Source organism: Coccinella septempunctata, chromosome 1 (genome assembly GCF_907165205.1).
Source record: "Coccinella septempunctata chromosome 1, icCocSept1.1, whole genome shotgun sequence".
NCBI classification, from domain to species: domain Eukaryota; kingdom Metazoa; phylum Arthropoda; class Insecta; order Coleoptera; family Coccinellidae; genus Coccinella; species Coccinella septempunctata.
In genome coordinates this window covers 48,096,205-48,121,476 of record NC_058189.1, presented here as the reverse complement: position 1 = coordinate 48,121,476, position 25,272 = coordinate 48,096,205, and the positions used below count along the sequence as shown (strand labels likewise).

The 25,272-nt window shown below is 36.2% G+C and overlaps 1 protein-coding gene across 3 annotated transcripts in view; it reads left to right on the top strand.

The window, feature by feature from the left end:
• The window catches only part of LOC123322642 (cyclin-dependent kinase 14), a 204,272-nt gene that overhangs the window by 68,951 nt on the left and 110,049 nt on the right, over positions 1-25,272 (top strand). For all 3 annotated transcript variants that reach the window (XM_044910601.1, XM_044910603.1, XM_044910602.1), the window contains exon 2: positions 13,375-13,479. In XM_044910601.1, coding sequence (XP_044766536.1) covers positions 13,375-13,479 — 105 coding nt within the window. The remainder of the gene's footprint in view (positions 1-13,374; positions 13,480-25,272) is intronic.

The window sequence follows — 25,272 nt, the reverse complement described above, 5'->3', positions numbered from 1 at the left end:
AGGCCACCAGAATTAATATACCATTTGGCGAGCGCACAGAAGGAGTTCCACTCTCGAACATGCCGTAGCCGGTATGTTCATCGCACCTACAACATTATTATTAGAAATATTAAACCGTATGTAACAGCTGGCTCATTTATTTCATGCAAACCGATAGTCCGCAGATTTCTCGCGGTGAATGGGAAACGTAGGTAGTCCGCTATTTTTTCAATTGAATTGCTCTGTGTTTATGTAATGTTCATGCACCTGCTCGGGAATAGGAGAAACCATTCGAAGCAACGTTATGAATCATTGGCGTTGTGCAGAGGTTCAGCAAACCCACATATCCCTTTCAGTCTTTGTGAAAAAGTCCATTATATCGTTCATGTGGGGCAGGATATGAGCGGAACGGATTTCACCCTTTTGGATGTGGGGGATCGTCTGAACGGAATGAAAAGAACAGCAGTTGTTGTTGAATAATCGTGAAAAAAGTCGACGTCAAAGGTTCTTGTTAGGAGAGTTCAGAATGTATAAAATCTTACTATGCTTTTAGAGATGAATAAAATGGAAATAGAAATGACGTGATTAAGGAAGGGATGGAAACATCGTAAAATCAAACATCTTTTATACATTGATACATACATTGATGAATAAATCAGATGTTTCGAAATGCATACTTTCTTCAATCCGCCACGCTTTCTTTGTTGGGTTATTGACTGTCTGAATTTTTGTTATCTGCCAAATGCTTAAGGTAGGTACCTTTTTCCAATATTGAAAAGTTTTTTTTTGACTAATCGAAAGAATCGGATTTATTTATATCTTTATCTTTTGTTAATCTACACTGCGCAAAAAAATTAACGCACATTATGGAAATCTCAAATTCATTCTACAACTGAAGGTGTTCTCAATGATAATTATTTTTATCAGAATTATGCATGCATATGTTATCCACTTTCAACGGTTTTCTTCAATACAGATGTTTCTTCAATACAGCAGGAATAAAAAAAGATGATATTATCAGATTTTGAATGTATTGGCTCCATTCTAAAATCAGTTGTTCTCGATCAATTCTAGTGATCAATAGTTTTTCTTTCGTTTGATTTTCTACACTCGATCGCTATGCAATGCGAAACACGCAATTTGACCCAAGAGGAATGTGCCCAAGCGGTAGTTTTGCGAGAAGAAGGGTGGACATACACAAGATTTGCAGAAAGGTTTGGAGTTTCCCATACAAGTGTGTCCAGAATGTTGCAGCGATTCAGGGAGACAGGTATGAATGTCCGAAGAGCAGGACAGGGTAGACCACGGGTAACAACTGCCATTCAAGAACGTTACTTGAGAGTTTCTTCGTTGAGACAACGGTTTGCAACCGCTCGCCTACTTCAAATTCAGCTTGAGCAAACTCATGAGGTGCAAATTAGCTCTCAGACAATAAGAAATTGCCTCAGAGAATATGATTTAAGGCCTCGTGTCGCGGCAAGAGGTCCAGCTCTTACCCCAGCCCATCGAAGGGCGCGTTTGGATTTTGCGAGAGAGCATATCCATTGGGAAGAAGCCGATTGGGAAAGAGTTCTCTTCACAGGTGAGTCTAGATTCTGCCTCTACCATTGTGATCGACGTTCCCTTGTATACACATGAAAGATATGCTCAGTGCAATTTCCAGAATACTACAGGTTTCGGGGTAGGATCGATTATGGTATGGGGTGGAATATCTTTGACTGCTCGCACAGACCTAGTGGTCGTTGATAATGGAGCTATGGAATGCTGATAAGTATACAAGGAACATTCTTTAAGAGCATGTAGTGCCATTTGCCCCATACATTGGTGAAAATTTCATTTTTATGGACGATAATGCCAGACCCCATCGTGCGCGCATCGTTCAGAAGTACCTTGAAGAGGTTGAAGTCTCTCGAATGGAATGGCCAGCAAGAAGTCCAGATCTCAATCCGATTGAGCAGGTTTGGGACAACCTCAATAGAAGGCTGAGAAGTTCAGAAAATCATCCAGCTGCTCTTAATGACTTAGGAATCCAACTCGGAGAAATCTAGGAAGGATTAGATCAGAATATTTTGAGATCACTTATTTTAAGTACGAACCGTCGTCGTTGCCGAGCTGTAATTAACGCAAGGGGTGGAAATACCAAGTATTGAATCACTTATCAGCATTTCAGTTTTTTGAAAATTGTTAATTTCTCTTCTTTCACATAAGATTCGGTGAAATCCTGAATTTTTCTTCCATTTAATGTGTCTTGTTTCGTTCAAAACCTTCCCGAGAGAACATAAAAAATAAGTTATAAAGTCAATGTAGAGTTAACTTTCATTAAAATTGAAATTTTCAGAATGTGCGTTAATTTTTTTGCGCAGTGTGTTTATCAATGCAGTTGTGCTTATCATGATCTAGTTGAAATCGAATTTTTTCAAAACACCTGGTCAATTCAGATTTTCACTAGCTCACTCACTAGGAGTTAAACCTTTCTTTTTTTATTGGTAAACAACGATGTGTCGCTTGCATTCCTAGAGTCCAGATTACGGGAAAGTGAAAATTAACATAGTTGCCACTTAAAATCAGGAAGTAATAATAATAATGTATTATTACTACTACTAAGTGCGCCCTTGTTCTATTTTTAAGCTGTGCGAACCTGAATGACGATCAGACAGAGTGGCAGCATTGATTGAAAGACGATCGATACAGAGGCGCGTATTTCATATCGCAAACTGTAAATTAATCATTTCAGTTTGTAACTTAATTATTGCTGTGTAATATTGTTGTTATAGTGTTTAGTAAATTAGTTTGTAGTAAATTGAAGAATTCAATTAAACAAAAACGTTGGATTATGTTGAACATAATATGGTTTTCAATATTTATGTTTGAGGTTGTCCTGCTATAGTGAGGGAAATGTAGTAATTGGAAGTGAAATTAGAGTGAAAAGTGAAAAAATAATTTCAAAATATTTGTCATTAAAATACTTATAACTCAAATATATCGAAATATATTTTTTCGAATTTTAACATATTGCGTTTTGTCTGTATTCACGTACGAAAATTCTGATTTCAGAAGTGCTCTCTTATGAACATTCTAAGTCATTTTCACAATTCGGCAACGCACATCGAACCAATAATGGTCATGAAAGTTTTCTGATCATCAAAGACTTAATAAATATCAAGTTTGGTGTTCACATTTTACAAGGAAAACGAACAATGCATTGGATTATCAAACAATGACACAAAATGTCATCGGTTTTGAGAAGGTATTGACATAGATTACGGAAACAATTTTTCGTAAACTGTGGATACAGAATTCTATATCTTTAGTATCAGTACCACTGTTGTCGAATTAACAAAAATTACTAGACTTTACTAAAGGCATTCTACGTCACAAGCTTTCATATTTTCGAATATTTACTAAGTTTCGAATTTTTTTTTGTTTTCGAAATTTGAGAACATTTAAGTCCATTGGTCAAACTGTCAACAAATGTCAATCCTCGTGTTAATCACTTGTCAGTGGAGTCCAGACTACCCAAAATACACTGAATTTCGTTTAGTTTACCTGATTTCCATCCTTTTCAGGAAACTTTTTCGAATTTTTCTTCCGTTTAAACCTTCTACAAAGTATGAGGAAGGTTCCAAAGAAAAAATGAATAAAATCGGTGCAGTCGTTTTTATGTGATGCGATGACAACGCGAAGCAGAGCTGGATTTTATTCATAAGGCGTTTCAAATGTTGATAAACTTTTTGTTTGATACTTTTGAGAATACTAGACAGAAATAATAAACTTTCTGTGTAGTATTCACAGCGTTTTTTCCACTTTGAATCGCAAAAAGTACGAGACCAGTTCTATGCATAAAAAAAATATTGCGTTACCATAGCAACGAACAATAACTCATTAGAAGTGTCAGTGCGAAGTTTGAGGTCAAAAAAATAAACCAGAGTTACGCAATGAATTAAAAGATAGAATATGTCCATCGAAATTGTGAAAATCGAAAAATTGGGAGTGTCCAGCCATCATCAAGTAGGTACCTGTATTCAAAAGGGTTAAGAGGTAAGCAGATTTACAAAGATATGCTTAATACCCTTGATGATCAATGTTCTTCCTATGCGACCGTGAAAAATTGGACTGCAAGCTTCAAAAGAGGTAAATTTTCCATTGAAGATAATGACCGATCGGGAAGGCCAGTTTCTGTGTCAGTCTCCGAAAATATCGATGCAGTTCATGACATGATTTTATCAGACCGTCGAACTGGGCTAAAACGGATATCTGAAGCACTGAATATTTCATACGAACGCGTTCATCATATAGATCACGTCAATTTGGACATGAGAAAAATTGCTGCAAAATGGATCCCCAAATGTTTGAATGCCGACCAAAAGCGTGCAAGGGTAGAAGCATCGCGTTCGATCTGATGTGCTCGATATGAAAACGATGTAGGCTTCTTGAACCGAATTGTTACTATAGATGAGACTTGGGTACATTTCTACGATCCAGAAACAGTAACAATCGATGGAATGGCGACACTCTGGTTCTCCAATACCTAAGAAGTTTCGTGTCTAAAAATCTGCTGGAAAAGTTTTTGCATCAGTTTTTTGGAATTGCCATGGAGTAATCATGATCGATTTTTTGGATAAGGGTAGAACAGGTAGAATAGGAGATTACTATTCGACATTACTGACCACTCTAAGGGAAAAAATCAAAGAGAAAAGACGCGGAAAGCTGTCCAAAGCTGTTTTGTTTTTGCAGGACAACACAAATCTCAAATGTTGCTATGCAAAAAATTCGTGATTAGGGTTTGAATTACTAGAACACCCCCCTTATTCACCAGATTTGGCTCCATCCGACTATCATCTCTTTCCTCAACTGAAAAAAAGTTTAAACGGTCGTAAATTTTCTTCCAACGAGGAGGTAATAAAAGCTGTGGAGGTCTGGTTTGCAGAGCAAGACGGAACATTTTTTTTGAAAGGTCTAGAGTCGTTGCACGTTAGCTGTAATAAATGTATCCAATTAAGAGGAGAATATGTTGAGTAATAAAATATTTTGACATTGAAATTTTGTTTGGTTCTATAGTAGGCTAAGAATTTTTCAATATATCCTCGTACAAATCATTCGAGTCAAACAGAGTCATGAAAAAAGGCTCGAAAAAAGGTTGAATTTACAAGCTTTGGAAATACTTCGATCTATAACAGTCGCGCTTTAACTGTGTCTAAATTTAAAACTCCTGAATATTTAATGAGAAAATTATTCGATGAACTCGAGTGGACGCGTTTTGGAAGCTCTCGTCGTATTTCAATAAAAGAGTGCTCGACATCCTGCGGTATCAGAGAAAGAGAATACCCGAAATCAATGCCTCTCAGGGTCGTTTCCACATGGAGAACTGTACATTATTCAAATTCGTCACATCCACGGAAATCACACTGCGGTGTTTAATGGCGTAGATGACTGTGCGACAGGATTGAAGGCCTCACGTAAACGACGAGAAGGAAGAACATCCGCATCCGTTTCGAACCCCAAATAGACGGAACCGATAGTTGTCTGGATATGCCTGAGAATTAAACCGAATGGGCCTCATCATCGACGTACGTAATGTTGGCGAATGGAGCGAGAAATTTGGCAATAAGGGAGAACGATAGTGATGGTTTCCTGGTTGGTTAAATCTTCTGAATTATGGGAAATCATTGGGATGTTATAGTTATTGAGTTAACTCGGAGGATGAAAATTATTAACTCAAATGAAATAATCTGAAAATAATGGAGGAGTTAATTAAATTTTGGAATTGATGACACTGCAATCCTTGAAAATCGAACCAGGTCGACTAAATTGATGTTATATTATCAAAGTAAAATTGCTTGAAATTAAAATCGAAATTCGAATTACCTATTATACGAGAGTCGTTCGATAAGTCCTAAAAAAGAAATAATAAAACAAATGTTTTGACAATTATTTCTCAACATAATCTCCTTCTTGCTCTATGCTCTTCTCTAAGTGTTTCCCCAATTCTTTCAAGCCTTCTGAAAAGTAAGATTTCTTGCTTCAATCGACAATAAAAATGAAACATATGATGGATATGAACGAAACTTGGACAGATCTTTATTAAGTAATTATGCTTGCTTAAAAAGCATTTCCAATATTGCAAGCGCCACCTATTAGATTTTCTAAGGACTTATCGAACGATCCTCGTATCTTTTCAAAGAACTGAACTGTGGTAGATTCGTTTGTAGTCAATAAATTCTAATTTGAAACTCTTTGTTATTTGCAGAAACCGTATCACTCATATTTCCATCTATATTATAGTTAATTCATAATTCGCTCGAGTAATAAACTGTTTGTATGAATTGGGTATATCTAAGGAAAATATTCGAATACATCAATGTGTGAAAGGAACAGAACCTTTTAAAAATTCAGTATATGGAGTATCCCAAATTGCTTGATTTTTGCTGCTTCTGGTACCAGACTAGATAGGTGAAAACCGTTTCACGATATCTTTATTTGTCTTTTGGAATATAACAAAATTTTTATATTTTGTCGATTTCGAAAATGTGCCAACTTCTATATGTTCGATAATATCTGAAAATGAGGACTTTTTCACTAGGAATACTTTTTTACCTCCTGTACTTAGGTTGGAAAAAAAAACTTCTTTATTTTAAATCAGTGTGGTTACTTTTACTCTTATAATGTATTGAAGTATTCAATGATAATATACATACAGGGTGGTTAATAACTATTGATAGAACCAAATGTGCCTATTGGCAGTGTCCCAATTGCCATGGCTATTGGTACTACTGGTACTGGTACTACTGGTACTTCTAGACTAAAAACGTTGAATGGAGTCCTGGGCTCGATTTTCGTGAAAAGTCCATTAGTGGAAACCGTTTCAAGATACTTCATTTGTCTTGAAGACAACCAAATTTTGATATTTTGTCGATTTCGAGAATGTAAAAATTATTTTCGAAAATATCTGAAAATGATAAAAACTTTTAACAGGCACTTTTCCACTGGGGATACGACATTATCTCCTAGTTACAGGAAAGTCCCTCAAATTGTAATACTCCATTGAAATTTTAATCCTTCATTATTCTCTTCAAAAATGACGGTTTTAAATTTTTATGGTGCATTAAATCTCAATGAACATTCCCGCAACTGGGCCTATATTCATTTTTTTTAAAATCTTTTGTACTAAGGGTAGAAAGAAACAACTTGCATTTTTTTTTATCTCATATAAAAAATTACCTTTTCGAAAATATATATATTTCGATACGTTACTTACATCAGGCAAAATCAGAATGAAATAATATAACTGTTGAGTCTCACATACACTATTCTATGAATGAATGGATTACTTGAAGTAATCTATTCATTTTTGTTTTCCTCAATGAAGGAGTAAAACTATATTAGTAGTTCAATGCTTTTCCTCCACATTTTGAGCTGGAGGCCTGTTTAACCTGAAGCGCCTCAGAGCAAAAACCCGTACAAAGTTTATCACGGAACTTCAATATGCAGACGACTGCGCAACTATCGCTAACAGCTCAGAGGATCTACAGATAATGTTGGACACCTATAAACATATATACGGAGCTTTAGGCCTTAGACTAAATATTGACAAAACCAAAATCCTGGTAAGTCCGCCAGAAAGCCTTCAAAGAGATATTAGTCTAGAGGATGAAACTCTAGAACAGGTCGAGCAGTTCAAATACTTGGTAAGTTTCATAAACACTAAGGCTAACCTGGACACGGAAATACACAACCGTATCTGTTCAGCATCACGGGCATTCTGGAAGCTAAAGAACAGAGTGTTTCAAAATCACAAGCTCAATCTGAAGACCAATACGGCTGTTTACAAAGCAGTGGTCCTCCCAACGCTTCTTTAAGGAAGCGAAAGCTGGACGCCATACAGGCGACATATTAGGCAGCTTGAAAAAACGCAACAACGTCATCTAAGACAAAAAATGCACATCAGATGGTTTCACAAGTTCTTAAATGCAGAAGTCTTGCAGCGCGCGAGTTGTACAACAATTGAGACTTCGCTTTCTGCGTGACTCTATAGATATTGTCGTCCAACTGAAGATTCCTCAAGTTCTCCGGTTGTTTCTTCTGAGGCCTGTAGATGAAATGACAATAGGGATGGTCTTGATATCATTCAGCTTCCACTGTCTCCTGGTTTGTTCCTCTAGATCTCCGTATTTTGAAATTTTTTCGGTGTGCCTATCTAGAAGATTGTTATTATTTGGAACCGCCACGTCGATGAATAGTGCTGTGTCCTCATCCTTATTGAGTAATATGAGATCTGGTCAATTGTGACTTATTTTCCGGTCTGTGAGAACCGTGCGAACCCAGTAGAGCTTGTGATGTTCATTTTCCAATACAGCATCCGGATGGTAATTGTAATAAGGAACCTTTTTCGAACTTAAAAGTTGGTGTTTTAATGCCAATTCTTGGTGAAGAATCTTGGTTACAGCATCATGTCCATTTTTGTACTCCGTGCCCGCGAACTTCTGATATCCCCCGGTGATGTGCTGGATAGTTCAATGTGTCGCACAGCCATAACGACAGCTATCGTCCTTCACTGAGGTATCCTTGGCGATATATTTCATGTAGTTCCTCGTTGGAATCACCTGATCCTGGTCTCGGGAAACAACCTTCCGGATGTCGAAGTAATCATGATTGGCCTCGTTCTGGTGCCTTCCATGCAAAGGTTTGCCAATCAGTTTCTACATTCTGCTTTCTGCAGATTGTTCGACAGTTTCCAAGTGGTCCTGTTGTAGCTTCAGCGGAGTAGAACTATCAGCAATACAAACTAATCGATGGAGTTCTGACGAAGCAGCCTTGATCAGGAAATATTTTTTTCGAAGTTCTTCAATTTCCTGGGACATGCGGTTGGATAAGTCAAGAATTCCTCTAACCCCGAGGTGTCGTGGCAGCTCTGTCCGTTCTATTGAGCTTTTGGGGTGATGTTTATTATGTTTTGTCAATATCTTCCTTATATTTCTCTGTAGGGCTGCTAAATCCGTGGTGGTCCAAGAGATGATACCGAATGAGTAGCTCAGCGCCGAGCAAGCGTAGGTATTAATCGCTTTTATCAAATTCTTGCTGTTAAGACCAGTTTTCATTATCCTTCTCAATCTTCGGGTGAACTCCTCCGTTAATTCTTTCTTCATCTGGCTCTGACTGATTTTTTTGCCTGTTTGATGCCTAGATACTTGTATGTGTGTCCCTTCTTCAATGCTTCAATTTCTGCACCTTCCTTGAGTGTGAATGTGCCATCTTCTATTTTCCCTCTTGTTATGTTCAGGAGTCGACATTTCTCGAGTCCAAACTTCATTTTGATGTCTTCCGAGAATCCTTCAACCATTTTCAGCATCTGTTGCATTTGTTTTTTGTTAGATGCGAAGAGTTTCAAATCGTCCATGTAAAAGAGATGATTCAGTTTCATCATAATTCTACTGCCGCTCTTGATGGCAAATCGTTAGTCCGTAGAATTCAATCTATGAGACAAGGGATTCAGGGCCATACAGAACCACAGAGGGCTCATCGAATCTCCTTGGAAAATTCCGCGTTTTATTGGAATAGGTCCTGTTGTAATGGAGCCATCTGCCCTTTTCAGGTTGACATGGCGTTTTTCAGGAACTTAACAGTTTTGGGATCCACCTTGTAAATGTTCAAGATAGTCAAGAGCCATTCGTGAGGTATGGAATCGAATGCTTTCTTGTAGTCTATGTACGCAGCGTAAAGATTCCTTCGCTTGGAGAAAGCTTGATTGCAGATAACTGAATCAATTATTAGCTGTTCTTTGCACCCTCGGCTCTCTTTGGTGCATCCTTTCTGTTGCATGGCGATGATGTTATTCCTTTCGCAATGGTTGTGAATTCGATTTGAAATGCACGATGTGATTAATTTGTACATCGTTGGAAAACATGAGATTGGTCGGTACTTGGATGGGTCTTCTGTATTCCTTTGGTCTTTAGGTAACAGGTATTTTGTGCCATGTGTAAGGAAAACTGGCATTCTTTCATGATTTTCAATGACATCATTTATTGCGGAGGTCAATTTGTCATGCATGATCCAAAGTTTCTTGATCCAGAAGTTCTGTAATCCATCAGGCCCAGGTGCTCTCCAGTTGTGTAGTCCTCTGATAGCTGATTTTACTTCTACAATTGTGATCATGTCATGCTGCATCGGCTTATATTTTATAGCTTCAGATTTTTCATCTTCAATCCATCCATCTCCATTGAACTGAGGTTTCGTTGATAATTGTTCAGTCCAGAATTGTTCAATGGCTTCCTTTGGTGGTAACTTTCCATTTTCTCCATCAGGCGATGTGAGTGACCGGTAGAAAGTTTCTTCCGACTTTTCGAATGAATTATTGTCTCTTTTCCGGCTATAATTGATTTTACATCTCCTCAGGCGTTCTGCATACAGACTTAATTTTTGCTTTAGAGTGTCGAGGCAATGGTGAGCTGTAGCATTCTCCGTCTCTCGTTCTGTGTGTGTCCTGTTTCTATCCATGATCTCTTTGGCAGCTTTTACAACCTTTCTTCCTCGATTCCCGTTCAAGTACTCCGTCAGTCGTCCAATGTCTCTTCTTAGCCTTTCTGTTTTTTGTTGAAGACGTTTCTGCCATGCTGGCGCGTGTAATTTGTGTAATTTTGGACCATCGTTGTTCGTTCGGCGAATTTTTGCCCCTATGGTTTTCGCTGTTGTTAGCGCTGCACAATAAAAAACTAGATGCAGATACTCCAATGAACTTCCATTCTGTAGGTACTCATTATTATTATCATTATCATTAAAAACTATCCATTTTTATCAATGGTATAGTTTTGGTTGGCATCTGCCAAAAAATGCCTGTTGTTCATGTGAAAGCTGTAAAAATAGCGGCATATTCAAAATATGATCCCCATGATGTGCTTTCCTAACAGTACTTCGCCCATAAACATGAGAGACATGGACTGCACTTTCCCTGTCGCAGAAATTGGTCGAAATAGTAAAGAACACACAAAGAATTTCGTGCATACTTTTGGTTCCAACTTCTTGAAAATTGAGCATAACACGATTGTTGTGCATTACTCGCGCCATTATTTGATTTCGCTTTAGCTGCCTCTTGAAGACACCATAACATGGTATATTCCTCTATAAAAGCATGGATAATCTTCCACCCTGCTTCAGTTCAACTATCCCTTCAATCGATAGCTCGAAGCAGCAGTTCTCGAATCGCAAACTCCTAACAAACTGAATGATCAGTTTTCACCATATTAATCCAAGGATACGCCAACCAGACTGTCTCTTTTGGTTGTTCAATCGCCGTGAAATGAACACGAATCTGCCGAATCGAAACGGGGCGCAACTTAAACACGCGACGTACTGAAAGTTTGCCGAGTTCGGGTCGCATTTCCCAAAGGAATAGGATGCCCCAGCCAATTCGATACTAATGCGGTGGGATTTCTTTATATTCCGAAAATAATAAGCGACGCGACCGATGTGACATAACACGAGATACGACCGAACTTTCGGGGATTTTGTGTGATTATTCTGGAGGACAGTTCGGCTCACTTATATTTGTGTAGATACTTGGCAGCGTGAAATCGTGAAATGCCGAAAGGTTTTCAAAGTTTCTGAAAAAATTATATAAATCAATGTACTGGGTGTCCGCCAGGACAATATACAAGAAAATAAGTACACTTTTATTTTACAAAACGTTCAAATATTCATTAGATAGTGTTCAACTTAGTTTCAATTGTTGGGTTCTTTGAATTTTTGGTATTTTCATTGTACGTAATCGTTATAGTGGGAAAACTGGAAGACGTGGGTGATATCTCATCGATATCGAAAAAGATCCATCAAATAAATGAAAAACTAATAAAATTATATCCCGAAATTAATTTCATTCGATAAAACCGTTTGTGAGATAAAACTAAAAATCACATTTTTAATGGTTTTTCAGCAGCCTCTATCTTTTGAACCGAGCCAATTCGGAAAAAATTGTAAAGGTAAAAAGTGTTTGTTTTGACCTCAAGAATCTACTGTTAGAATATTTTGTAAGTGTCAAAGACTCGCAATGTATATCATCACAGGTTGTTCGTTTGATAGTTTTTATAAAAAGTGTAATACATGAATTTTGTTTTCGGAGTTTTTTTGTTTCCTAACAATAATTGTTTAGAAGAACGAATAGGAATAAGTATTTTGGAAACGTACATTTAAAAAAAAAATTATCGATCTTACTCTGAGAGAATATGGAAGAGCTTCAGGAAAGAAATAAGTTTCAAATTTCAATTTTGTCACCAAACATTATTTTTATGGATATTTTGAGGAACAGCTGATATATTTATGTGAGGGACCTCAAAAAATATGGTACACCCAACTTCTGCACATGACTTGAAACAAAATGTTTATAAATGAACAAACTTAACAATGCTTTTGTAAGTACAATTGCACATTTTAAATGTAAGTTTACGACATTGTTATACAGTGGAACTTCCCTAACTCGAATCTCCAAGGGCCAGTACTTTGACTTTTTGTTTCTGTAGGAAATTCGACTTGTGGAATTCTTCGAGATAGGGAAGTTCGAGTTAGGGGAGTTCCACTGTAGTTATTCAACCTTTATTCGGCTTCAAAAAAAAGACAATATTGCCAGACGCTTTAAAAACAATCTAGCTTTATGTGTGTGATGATATATGGGTTGGATTCGTCATTTAAAGAGTTTTATAATGATGCAATTTTATATGGGATGTCCCATTCGAAGCAAAAGGGAAATAATGAATTTCAAAATATGGCAACACTGCTTTTTAACTCTTAGAAATGATCTGTTTATAAAAAGGACTCACAAGTTGAATATTCCTCAAATTTTTTGGTAAAAACTGCAATCCGATGGCTAGGAAGGTTACCTACTTTATATTTCGAATATAAGACCATTTTTGCTGAAAATCATCAATAAATCTGAAACGGGCAATCTGAGGCCAATAAAATTGTATATACTTGATTTCTTCTTTTTGGGACCTTTGCAAATGTAGAATGAAATATAGGATGTTCCATTTGAAAAAAGGCAACTTTGTATTGCCACTCTTTATACAAATGAATAAGTCATATTGTATTATTGAAAACCGATTCTTCCAGAACAACTTTTGGTTGACAATTTTCTTGCTAGCTCCTATAGTTTCGTATATAAGTTATAGTATCCGAGGTAGGGTCTTCTACTGTACCTTTACTTTCAATAATGTACGGCATTCCTGAGAGATGAATCCTTAGAAAAAACATTAGATTCAGTCTTTCTTCCATAATTCTCATATAATGAAATGATGCATTGCATAAAGCAATTCAGCTCGCAATTCAGGCTGTTAACAAATTATGGCGACGTCAAATGAAAACTTTTTAAGACCGTTGTCCAAGTCAAGTAGGTAACTTTTTTTTTATTTACAGGCGTGGGACTACCTACAGGTGTTACAATGCGGGAGAAAAAAAGTGGTGCTTTATCACGGATGCAGAAACTTAAGAAGAGGTTATCACATTCCTTCGGCAGATTATGTAAGTATTTTTATATAGGTACATATATAGTTAATGGTGAGTTTATGCAGAGTTACTAGGAACTGATAGGGACCAATCTTTTGGCAGATGGCAAACGCGCCATCTGCCAATTAGATTGGCCCCTTTTTTAGGTATCAGTTACTCTGCATAAACACACCGTAAGTATAAAAAGTTTTTTAAAATCTTTTCTCTCATATTTCTGGCGTCTGTATTCTAGTTATTTTCTCAGGAAGAGATAGATTTTATTTTATTCGTATCACTTATACCATATTTATCATTATTTCTAATCAGACTGTATAAACTCTCACATCTATTGTCTACATTCACGAAATTTAAATTGAATTAATGATAAGAAGAGAAAAAGTCGTCTATTCGATTTTCATGGTCTGTGCAATTTAAATTTTCGTTCACTGGAAATGTACATTCCTCATTAGAATTTAACCAAACTTTCGCGGTTGATGTTCATTGTTTATTCGGGTTCAATTTGCATATGAAATTTTTCGTTCTGAAAGTCTGCCTCATCCCCGCAAAACAGATAAACAAATAAGCGAATTCGAATTTGTTTCGTTGTTTCATTTGCCTCATAACAATTCTATTACATTAGGGACGTAACATATAACATATTTGAATATTATTTCAGAATAATGAAAGGAAAAAGGGGAATTTCATTTTGCTTGAAGCTTGATAAACACTGAATTCATACAGAGTAGTTTTTATCCTAAATGGAAGTTGAAAAGGCGGACACACGTGCGAAAGGCCAAGGTCAATGTAGAAACTCAGTCTAATGTACAGGGTGTCCCTATACCTTATTGTGGTAATGGGGAATACTCCTCAATTTGGGTTATCACTGCATACGCAAGTTTAAACTGAATAATTATGAGTTATTCATGATTTTTTCAAATTCACCGCGGAAACTATTCAAAATCATCCTTCAAATATGGGGTTTCAAACTTTAAATCGCTTTGTGCAGAGTTTACGATTTGGCAACAGCGCATACAAGACAATGAAAAGAACAATGTCCGATCAGCTTGTTTATAAAATTACAGCTGTTGATCTACAGGCGCATATTTACTGGCGAGCTTCAACTGCAACCGGCCATGAAAATCCTATAAAATTTTACGACCATCCTCGTTCGTCGCAGACTTCATAGACAGCCATCTTTGTCTATCTCATCAAGATAATGCATTTGTTGTCCTTTATTATCAAGGCATATTTCAGTCGATGTTGCCAACTTGTGCAATTCTCACAAAACGCTTTAAACTTTAAATACCCATTTTTATGTTTCATTTTTAAGTGCTTAAAATAATTTTTTTTGGGAAACGGTTGAAATGGTTATTTCAAAATGTGACGTTTCGAAGATTTTTCATAAAAAATCATTTTCGTCAGAAGGAGTATTCCCAATCAAAGGAGTTCGAAGAAAAAGTTAAATACAAAACTTGTCTGTAATCGTGCTCCGTTTTTTCCCTGTTGGTATAAACTTTCTTATTTTAAATGGAACACCCCTTATACTATTGTAGTTTTGAATTCCTTGTCAAAACTTGAGGTAACTTAAAATGGTCCTATATAGCACCGATTCTGAGATATTCGACTTATTCCTAAAATTTTGACAGCTGTAGGTGCTCACTAAAATAGCTGATACTAGTTTTCTAATGAATGTATCAAAACCAAATTTTGTCCAGCTCTTGTCAACTTATTGGATCATAAGTTACATCTGTATTTTTAGCAATCTGATATACAGGGTCTTCAAAAATTAAAGTTAAAAATTCAAATAGAAGTTCAATCAAAACTTAATTTTTTCAGATGGCAACGTATCTTTTTTCTTGTTCATCATGTAAAGCCGGTTAAAATGAGCAAAAAATGTATTTAAACTTTTTCTGTAAAGTGAATAGTTTCAGGAATATGGACGAAAAAGTGTATTTTCCCGTAGGAACCAACGATAATTATTGGCTTTGATTTTTTTGACGAATTTAATTAACTAGATTGACCAATGAAAGACAAAAAGATTTCTTTTACTCATAATTAGTACTCGCTTCCAATAAAATTAAATTATTTAAATTTCAAAGGGAGACTCAACTAATAGATACATTTTTCTCAAAATAATCAAGTAGTTGTGTGGCAACACGAAAGAAAACTCAAAAATACACAATTAGATAAGTGCTAGTTTCCAAAGTTACCATATTCTCTCAGCTTAATTAATTACTTATCGTTGGTTCTTACGGAAAAATGCACTTTTTCGTTCATGTTTCTGAAACTATTCACTTTACAGAAAAAGTTTGAATATATTTTTTGATCATTTTATCTGCTCTACATGATTAACACGAAATAAATAGGTTGACATTTGAATAAATTAAGTTTTGATTGAACTTCTATTTGAATTTGTAACTTTACCTATTTGTGAGTTTTTCCATAATAGCGTATATTATTAAAAATATTGCCACCAAGAACGTAACAATAGGTAAGAGAGGAAATTTGATGTTTTTATTTTGATATTATTTAATTAAGAGGGGAAATATACGAATTGATACACATGTAGAACAGCTTGTAAGGACAGCATTTATCAAGAACATTTTGTTCGCAAATACATAATATTATAAAACCGAGTTTTCTACATATACCTTCACATAATTCTCACAAACTTCATCATAATGGTGTTTCAATCAGGGGTACAGCGTTTTACCAATTGAATGTCTCCGTCCAATAATTGGAAGAATGCCTTCAACAAAAACGAAAGTTATAAAATAAGTTACCACTGAAGGTCTATTATTTGCTCCGATGAAATAACGCTCGTTTCATCACTAAATTATCCAGTAATTTCCACACAAATATATCTATCATTACACTTGGCATTTGTTCCGGGATTCCAGTGAGTAAAATGATTACAACACAATCGAATACTTATGTCAGACGTTTATATGTTTATTGAGCTACACTCAATTAATTTTTGTTACAACAATATATGAACTGCTCGTGTAAACTCAAGGATAGGAATTAATATATCACAGAAAGGATGTATTCTCAAAATACAATATTTGGAAAAGTTTTAAATTTTACGAAAAACCGAAATTCTTGAAGTTCATATTTCTATTTACACTCAATATATAGTATGAACTCCTGCCAAATTTGTTGCCATAATTGTGGCAAAGGATCTCAGAGCTGTTGAAGCATTTTTGGCTATGGTCTGTGGGCACCAAAGTTATTGAAGGTGATGCTAGATGTAGAATAATACATCCCAATTTCCTCCAGCCTGGTGAGATCTATGTGGCAGTGCATTATCATCCAGAAAATAGAAATTTTCGCAGAGATCAACAAATGATATTTTGTAACGGCATTATTCAAATACAGATCCACCTAGAACACAATCTTTTACTTATCCACGATAGCTACAGAGGGATGAAGTTACAAACCTTTTTTTATTCTCCACCATAACTTTTATTCAGGCCTTGAATATCAGTGGGAAAATGAGTTTAAGGTGAATCTTTATTCGAATAATATACAGGGTGGTCCAGATCGTAACCAAGAAATTTTAACCACGTATTCTACATCAAAAATGAGCCCTAGTTTGTCATATAAACATATGTCGAGAAATGTTTCCTCTCCGAGATACGAGGTGTTAAGATTATAGAAAAAATTTTTTTTATTAATAACTTTCACACTGCTTGAAAGATTTTTATGAAATTTGAGAAATAGGTTTTTAGCGTCAAGGAACACTTTTTGTATAATATCATTTTCTTTTTATTCTTCCAGTGGCGTCCGTACTGCAGCGAGACTGAATATTTTCAGATAAAAAAATAAATGATACGCCACTGGTTTTTCCGACAATAAAAATCACTATTTGAATCCTTATTCGATTTGGAGCAAATTCGGTCCCCTGACTTTTTGCTGTACGAGGCACCGTTTCCGGTTAAAAAAATAAAACACATTCTCATGCATGAAGAAATCGCCAAAATTTGATATGGTAGGTACATAATAATAATAAGAAGACTATTTTTGCTATAACAAATTTTGGCGATTTCTTCATGCATGAGAATGTGTTTTATTTTTTTAACCGGAAACGGTGCCTCGTACAGCAAAAAGTCAAGAAATCGAATTTGCTCCAAATTAAATAAGGATTCAAATAGTAATTTTAATTGTCGGAAAAACCAGTGGCGCATCATTTTTTTATCTGAAAATATCCAGTCTCGCTGCAGTACGGACGCCACTGGTAGAATAAAAAAGAAATGATATTATGCAAGAAGTGCTCCTTGACGCTCAAAACCTATGTCTCAAATTTCATAAAAATATTTCAAGCAGTGTGAAAGTAATTGATGAAAAACATTTTTTTTTTCTATAATTTTAACACCCCGTATCTCGGAGAGGAAACAATTCTCGACATATGTTTAAATGACAAACTAGGGCTTATTTTTGATGTAGAATACGTGGTTAAAATTTCTTGGTCACGATCTGGACCACCCTGTATATATTATATTATTTCGCTGTATATGTCCCACATAAAATTGAATAGATCCATAATCAAAGAGGTCATCTTTGAAGCAACGTTACTCTTCAACGAAGCGTTTCCGGACATGCCTACCTAGTCCCTGGAAACTTTTCATCTCATTTTGATGTTCCGAAAATATTTACAAATTTATTCTCATTAATCCTGGGATACCTTGTTTATGTCATTACCCATTATTAGTTTTATTAGAAATGTAGGATAGGCGGCCTCTGATTCTAGAATGTCTAGATGTTAGATCGACTTCATAGGGACGTTTTCTGACTCGCAACTTTGTTATTTGACACGAAATGAAGAACAGTGAATAGCCAACCTTCGTGTGACATTCTTAGCGTTTTTCCTTCAATCGAATTCAATCAACGCAGGACTTAATCCTTCGTGAAAATGTGAATTACTTTCCTGGAATAATACGATCCGGATCAAGTTCTGTTATGAGTGAGTGACACTTACTTCCATACCCACCAAGGTCGATCATACCACATTCAATCAATTAAAGAGGTTCCGATACACAAGCAGCGGTCGCAACCGGTTCATTTTCCGCATACTGACATCGCGCATCGTCCGTGATCTTTGTCAACCAGTTTCGATGCAAAAGCCAGGCAGTGGAATCACGAAATAGACCCAGCAGCACGGTGAAAAGCCTTTGAATTGAAATGACTACGACTGTCGATTGTCGACTACAAGGAGAAATGAAGAAAGGAACAAATCTCGTATTTTTGTAGGGGGGGAAGGTTAACAGAAGTAGAGTCTGCCCGATATTCGATATGAGTATGGTGAAAGAATCTCGGAAAACAGAGGAGATAAAGAAAAGCCGATACAAGTTTTGGTTTATTTTCTGGCAACGAAGAATAATAAAAATCACGATTTTTCAGGATTTTCTTGTGTCGCAGGGGGAATTTACGAGGGCATTGCTCTTTCTGTTGGACTTATCTAGTAGGCGATGATAATTTTCCATTATTTCTGACATCTTGTTGTTAAAGAATCTACGTCAGTTTGAGAATACTGACAGATGACAAAAGTGAAGTTAGCACTCATCGATAGCGAAGAGTACTGTTTTTGGCCTCGGTATTTATGAAATTCATTTAATTATGGGGTTTTTCAAGGCAAATCGGCCTGTAGTGGTAATCACTAGTTCCTTTCTACTAGCATAACCTTATACCACAACATATTTTGTAATTTGTATTTTGAACGAAAATAGTTAAAATCTCGGTTAAAATACTATACAGGGTGAGTATTTTGAGATCAAAAGAAACACTTTTGTCCTATACTATTTTTTCCTAGTCGGCCCTGATAAAAAGATATAGAGTCATTCGGGGTAACTGAGCGCAGTGGGTAAGCGTGCGCAGTGCGTATATCTCGACTATGCAATTCATGATGGAGGGGTTAATTTGGGTGAAGCAAGGGCGCAGAATCGCCAAATTAGTTTTTCATAGGAGTGCGCCGTGCGGCGTTTCGTTAACTTTTTATTTGCAATCACTCAAATTCACTAGTTTTCTTGTTAATTTTTAGCATCTCTGCAAATTCTGCCAGGTCCAAGTTCCGAGTCCGACAGTGTTATGTTTAACACTGCGCATAAATATATAATAAAAAATTTTAGGTTCTCTTAGCTGCTCAATTCAAATTTTGGCTTACTGGGGAAAGTGCGCGGGTTAGTGTGCGCATAGATTCATTATATGGGCATTTGTTCAGTGAGGAATAAATTATGACATTGTTGATTTTCTTGGTTAAGACTAGATCAATATTGTCCTATTTGTTCAGAAAAATATGAAGAGCCACCAACAGGGGAATGTATCAAGTGTTGTGTTCACCAGGAATGGTGAACACGAACAATAATGCAGTGCTCGTAAAAAGGCGCTTCTGTATTGACAATAAACAGCATTTCTCTAATATATTGTAACATTTTGATGATATTATTTTGTAATTTGTTTTGAATGTGTGGTTCACTAAGGACTGCGTTCACTTACCCCGTGAGGGTGCGCACACTTACCCGCAATACGGGGCATGTGAACGCATCTAATTTTTTTTTGTGGAAAAAAAAACGTTTTTGATATTTTTATGTTACGTAGTGGTCATAATGAGAAAACTGAAAGACGTGGGTGATATCTTGTAGTCGAAAAAGATTCAGTAATAAATTAAAAACTATATTCCGAAATTCATTTTTTACTGATAAACCGTAAGAAAGAACTAAAATTAAAATTAAAGCAAATAAAAGCGAGATAGGTACTAATTTGCATTTTAATTGAAGCGAAGTATGTATTTAGCTTAGCTCAGTTCCAAATGTTATTTTTTTTTCTATAAAGCTATGCTTCAATGACAGTCAGCATGGTTGACTTTCCTTAAATGACAATTTTCCAACTCCTGAGCAGAGGGAGACAGAAAAAAAAACATTGATTTCATTCGGAATATGATTGAAGAGGATCGGACATAATTGTCAGAAATATTCAAGAAACTTGAGAGATTGACGTGGAAGCAGTTGTTACTATTGTACCCAAACATTAGTGTAAGTAAGTGGTGTGTAGGCCTTGTTCCTGGTGGATTCCCCACCACTGGATTTTAGGTTAAAAAGACAATGATGAGTGATGTGATCTGAAAATTCGAGAAATGTTTTCAAGAATGGTCTCGGTCGATGCAAATATGCTGAAAAAATGTTTGTGAGTTGAGTGGAGTGTCCATAACTTGTTTGTGATTAATATTTCCAATAATGAACCCTAGGCATCTGGCCCATCTAGGCTTTTTTCGCTAGTGGAGGTAATTCAGTGAAACCTTTTCGTTCTTTCGATGGAAGAATGCAATTCTAAAAAAGTTTCCACACATATTAGTCAAAATTTCTTTCCTTTGTCTGATCGAAATGTTGCCTTGAATATGCGAGTCATAAACAGAGAAAAGGCAATTCGAGCAACTCTCTAATCGCACATAAATCAAATTATATGAAATGTGGATTCGGTATTGGTTAATTAATTCTGTTCCATGAATTCAGCATTTATGCATCTTTTGAATGCAAAATGTGCGGGAACCATTAAATGCTCCGTTCAACTGTGAATTAGAAAACCAGATTTTTCCAGCACAGAATTAATCACTTGGAAAGATAACCGAGCGTTATTTCTGGAATCTATCGATTATTCACTTAAGCACTTTCGACCCATTCCTTGTACTGAATTTATTTATCACACTTTGGAAGTGGATGTTTCTTATACAGTGTGATCCAACGAAAACTTAACACCTGGATTTTCCGGCTCCCAATCTTGCTTTCTTATTTGAACTACTTGCACCTACAATTAAACTTCTACTCGCACAGAGAATTGAACCCACAGCGCACAGCGATTGAACTTTTACTCGTGCTTCTATTTGTCAGTATCGATACTCGCTGTGTTGCTATTACTTTTACTTGCAACTTTTACCATTTATCGAATTTATACGGAGTTTAACGGTAAACAAAGCCAGGATAATTGAAACGACAATGAAATTGCCATTCTGAAATCAGTTTATTAAGAAATACATTTGTTGCTTTCGAAACGGCCAGTTCAAGATGCCACCAATCGGAAAACCCCAGGTACCTATCATCTCTCGATAGTTTCAGGCAGACGCATTGACAGAGATATTTTCCTGAAATCCAAACCTGACTGAAGATCGTACTGGTGGATAGACAGTCGCAAAAAATTCCCATTTCTAGTTTCGCACATCTGAGCCGTCATGTTCACACTTGAGAGGTGTTGCAATCAATTCCTGAAGTGTTGGGGGAGCTGAAGAGTGCATCAACAAATTCAGTTCATCTCCTAGCCGTTTTCGAGATGACACGTGATACAAAGGGAAAGTCATTGTTATAGACTCCGCGACAAAGGAGTTATGCACTCCGGATAACCACTGAACGGCCCTAATGTGAAAGATGTGTCTACCTTGAAGGCCCTTATATTTATCACTGCAAATTGAAAGTGCGATAGAAGGCTTTTACACGGTCGCTTTTCCTGATGTTCGCGCCATGAAGATTGATGACTGGCGACAGGGGGACGGGCCTGTTTCGTTTTATGGATAAAGCCCTCGTCACTTAAATATAATGTCTTTCGCGTGCGTCGACCGATTGGATTCGGAGTAAAAACTTCTCTGTCTTTCAAGAGTCAGAAGGTTTAAAACGGATTTTCTGATGATTTTTAGGTTGGCCAAATGAGGATAACATGTCAAGGGGTCGAACGCAATTCTATAAATCAACAACAGGAGTACTTTTCAATAGGGAATACTCCTTCCGACGAAAATTTTTTTATTGATATTTTTTATGAAATATCTTTGAAACGTCACATTTTGAAATAACTATTTCAACCGTTTCCCAAAAAAAATTATTTTAAGCACTTGAAAATGAAAAATAAAAATGGGTATTTAAAATTTGAAGCGTTTCATGTGGATTCCACAAGTTGGCAACATCGACTGAAATATGCCTTGATAATAAAAGACAACAAAAACACTATCTTGATATAATAGACAAAGATGGCTCTCTATGAAGTCTGCGACGAACGAGGAAGATCGTAAAATTTTATGGGATTTTTATGGCCGGTTGCAGTTGAGGCTCGCCAGTAAGTAGGCGCCTGTAAATCAACAGTTGTTATTTTATTCTCAAGTAGGCGCTGTTGCCAAATCGTAAACTTGAAACTAAGCGATTTAAATTTTAAAACCCCATATTTGAAGAATGATTTTGAATATTTGCCGCGGAGCATTTGAAAAAATCATGAATGAAACTCATAATTATTCAGTTTGAACTTGCATATGCAGAGATAACCCAAATTGAGGAGAATTCCCCATTCCTGATAGATTGTAGGTCTCGTTGTGAATGATTACCGCTACCACCATTTGGTCAAGCCCTTTTCGCTGATCCAATCAGTAAAATTGGAGCCTCGTACAGAGAATGGAAATATAACATTAGAGATTTCATTTTGAATAGCCCGCCATTTTGAGATCCTTCATATTTAGACCTGTCATGTCGATCCGAACGCCTACTAGATGAGATAAGACGGAAATTCTTCTCGGTTATAATATTTCCATCTTCAACATTCGAGCGTTTAAAATGAGTCGCCAGAAATATCCAATGTACACGAGGAGAAAGCACACAAACTGGACGATCGACCAACAACTCAATTGTTTTAGAATAGCATCATAGTCGTCAATAGTAAAGCCTCGAGTAAAACGTTTACGCTGCTGCAATCTACAGAGTGCACATCGCAGTTTGTGCTTGGTTTCAAGGTGGTGTTGTCCAAGGATATAGTTGGGGAGTTCTGGTTGCTTTTATGGTGAAAGTATAAATTTCGATTTTGTTTGGTTTTATTCTCCACTTTTTCAACCATACAACCAACCTGTTCTTCAATTGTTCCAATCTGTTTATTGCATATTGTATACTTTTACCATGAGCGATCAGTGTTGTGTCGTCTGCAAAACTGTAAAATATAACTCATTTTGTTTATAAGATCTTGTGGTAAGATGTCCGAGCAATACAGGTTGTACAGATATGATGATAGAGGGGAGCCTTGAGGTAGTCCTTGTCTAGGGGTGAATTTGTTAGAAAGTGGGTTCCTGACTCGAATTGTCCTGTCTGTAAGAAATGCACTGATTAACCTTCAGGGATAAATAGGACAGCCTAGACTATGCAGTTTGTAAATCAGTCCAGCGTGCCAGACACTGTCAAATGCTTTTTGAATGTCCATAAATATTGCTGCAGTATAATTTTCCTCTTTTTTTTACATTGTACATTCTGGGTGACTATGATCAGTGGGTGGATAGTCGATGTTTCTGTTTGAAACCAAATTGGAATTTGGGAATTTTGTGGCTTAGTATTTTCATCATCCTGGATTTGATTATTTTCTCAAGGTTCTTTCCAATTACTGATGGTGGTAAGGTAATTGGTCCATAATTTTCAAGCTTCCTGGTATCGGCTCTTGATTTAGGAATTGTGATTAATAGACCTCTCTTCCAAATTTTATGGAAACTTCTGAAACTTTTTCAAAGAATTGAAATTACATATTTATACAGGGTGTCTGTAAACAAATGCGAAGATAGATGATTACTCGATGAAAATAAGCAAGGGTGGCCCTATAAATTTTTTTGCGAAATCGACCTCCCTTCCAAGATACAGCCTTTGGAAGGCGATGACGGGTTGATAGTTTTTAATTATTTTACGAGTCCTAAAAAACACAGCCATAAAACTATATACAGGGTGTTCCTAAATTGAACGTACAAACGAAAAGGGGAGATTCCTTAAGTGAGTTTAAGAAAAAAAGTCCCATAAACATGGGGTCGCAAACGTTTCGTTTTCGAGATACAGAGTGTTGAAGTTTGAATTTTTTTCAAGTTTTTTTCTTATAGTATCTACACTTCACAAGATATTCAACTGAAATTTGGCATAGATATTACATTTTAGAGTTCTCACCACGTGACATGGCAATTCCGATAGAAGATCTACAGGGTGATATTTTTTCTGGAACACTGCCAGCTGTTCTTCTGCAGAACTTTTTTTTGGTGAGCAACTGTTAATTTGAAAAAATGTAAAAAGAAGCTTTGTTCTTATACTAAACTTTTCGGTCTCTTGTAGTTTTGTCGTATCTACCAACGATTTCGAGAAAAAAAATTTTGAACGATTCTCTCGAAATATCACCCTGTAGATCTTCTATCGAAATTGCCATGTCACGTGGTGAGAACTCTAAAATGTAATATCTATGCCAAATCTTGTGAAGTGTAGATACTATGAGAAAAAAACTTGAAAAAAATTCAAACTTCAACACTCTGTATCTCGAAAACGAAACGTTTGTGACCCCATGTTTATGGGACTTTTTTTTCTTAAACTCACTTAAGGAATCTCCCCTTTTCGTTTGTACGTTCAATTTAGGAACACCCTGTATATAATCTGAAGCACTAAGTAAATATTACTCACACAATTTCTTTAGATTTCTTTATTAATTTTATTATTAGGGGTTGAAAATAACAACCCCTTATGATTTTCCCTCAAAAATATTTTCGTGGGATAGATTTTCGAAAAATAGAATTCTCTTATGGTTTCCCATTCAATTCTGGAAGAAAAAAGGTTTGGAAAATTTCGATACAGTCGATGCTTTTCTCGGAATAAATAAAAACTTACAAGCAGTATACGAATGTCTATGAGGCAGAGTTGATGCATGTATTTTAGCGGGAGATAGTCATTCTATGGAACATAGAACTGCTTGTAAGCTTTTATTTATTCCGAGAAAAGTATCGACTGTATTGAAATTTTGCAAGCGACTTTTTTTTCTCCAGAATTGAATGGGAAACCATAAGAGAATTTTATTTTT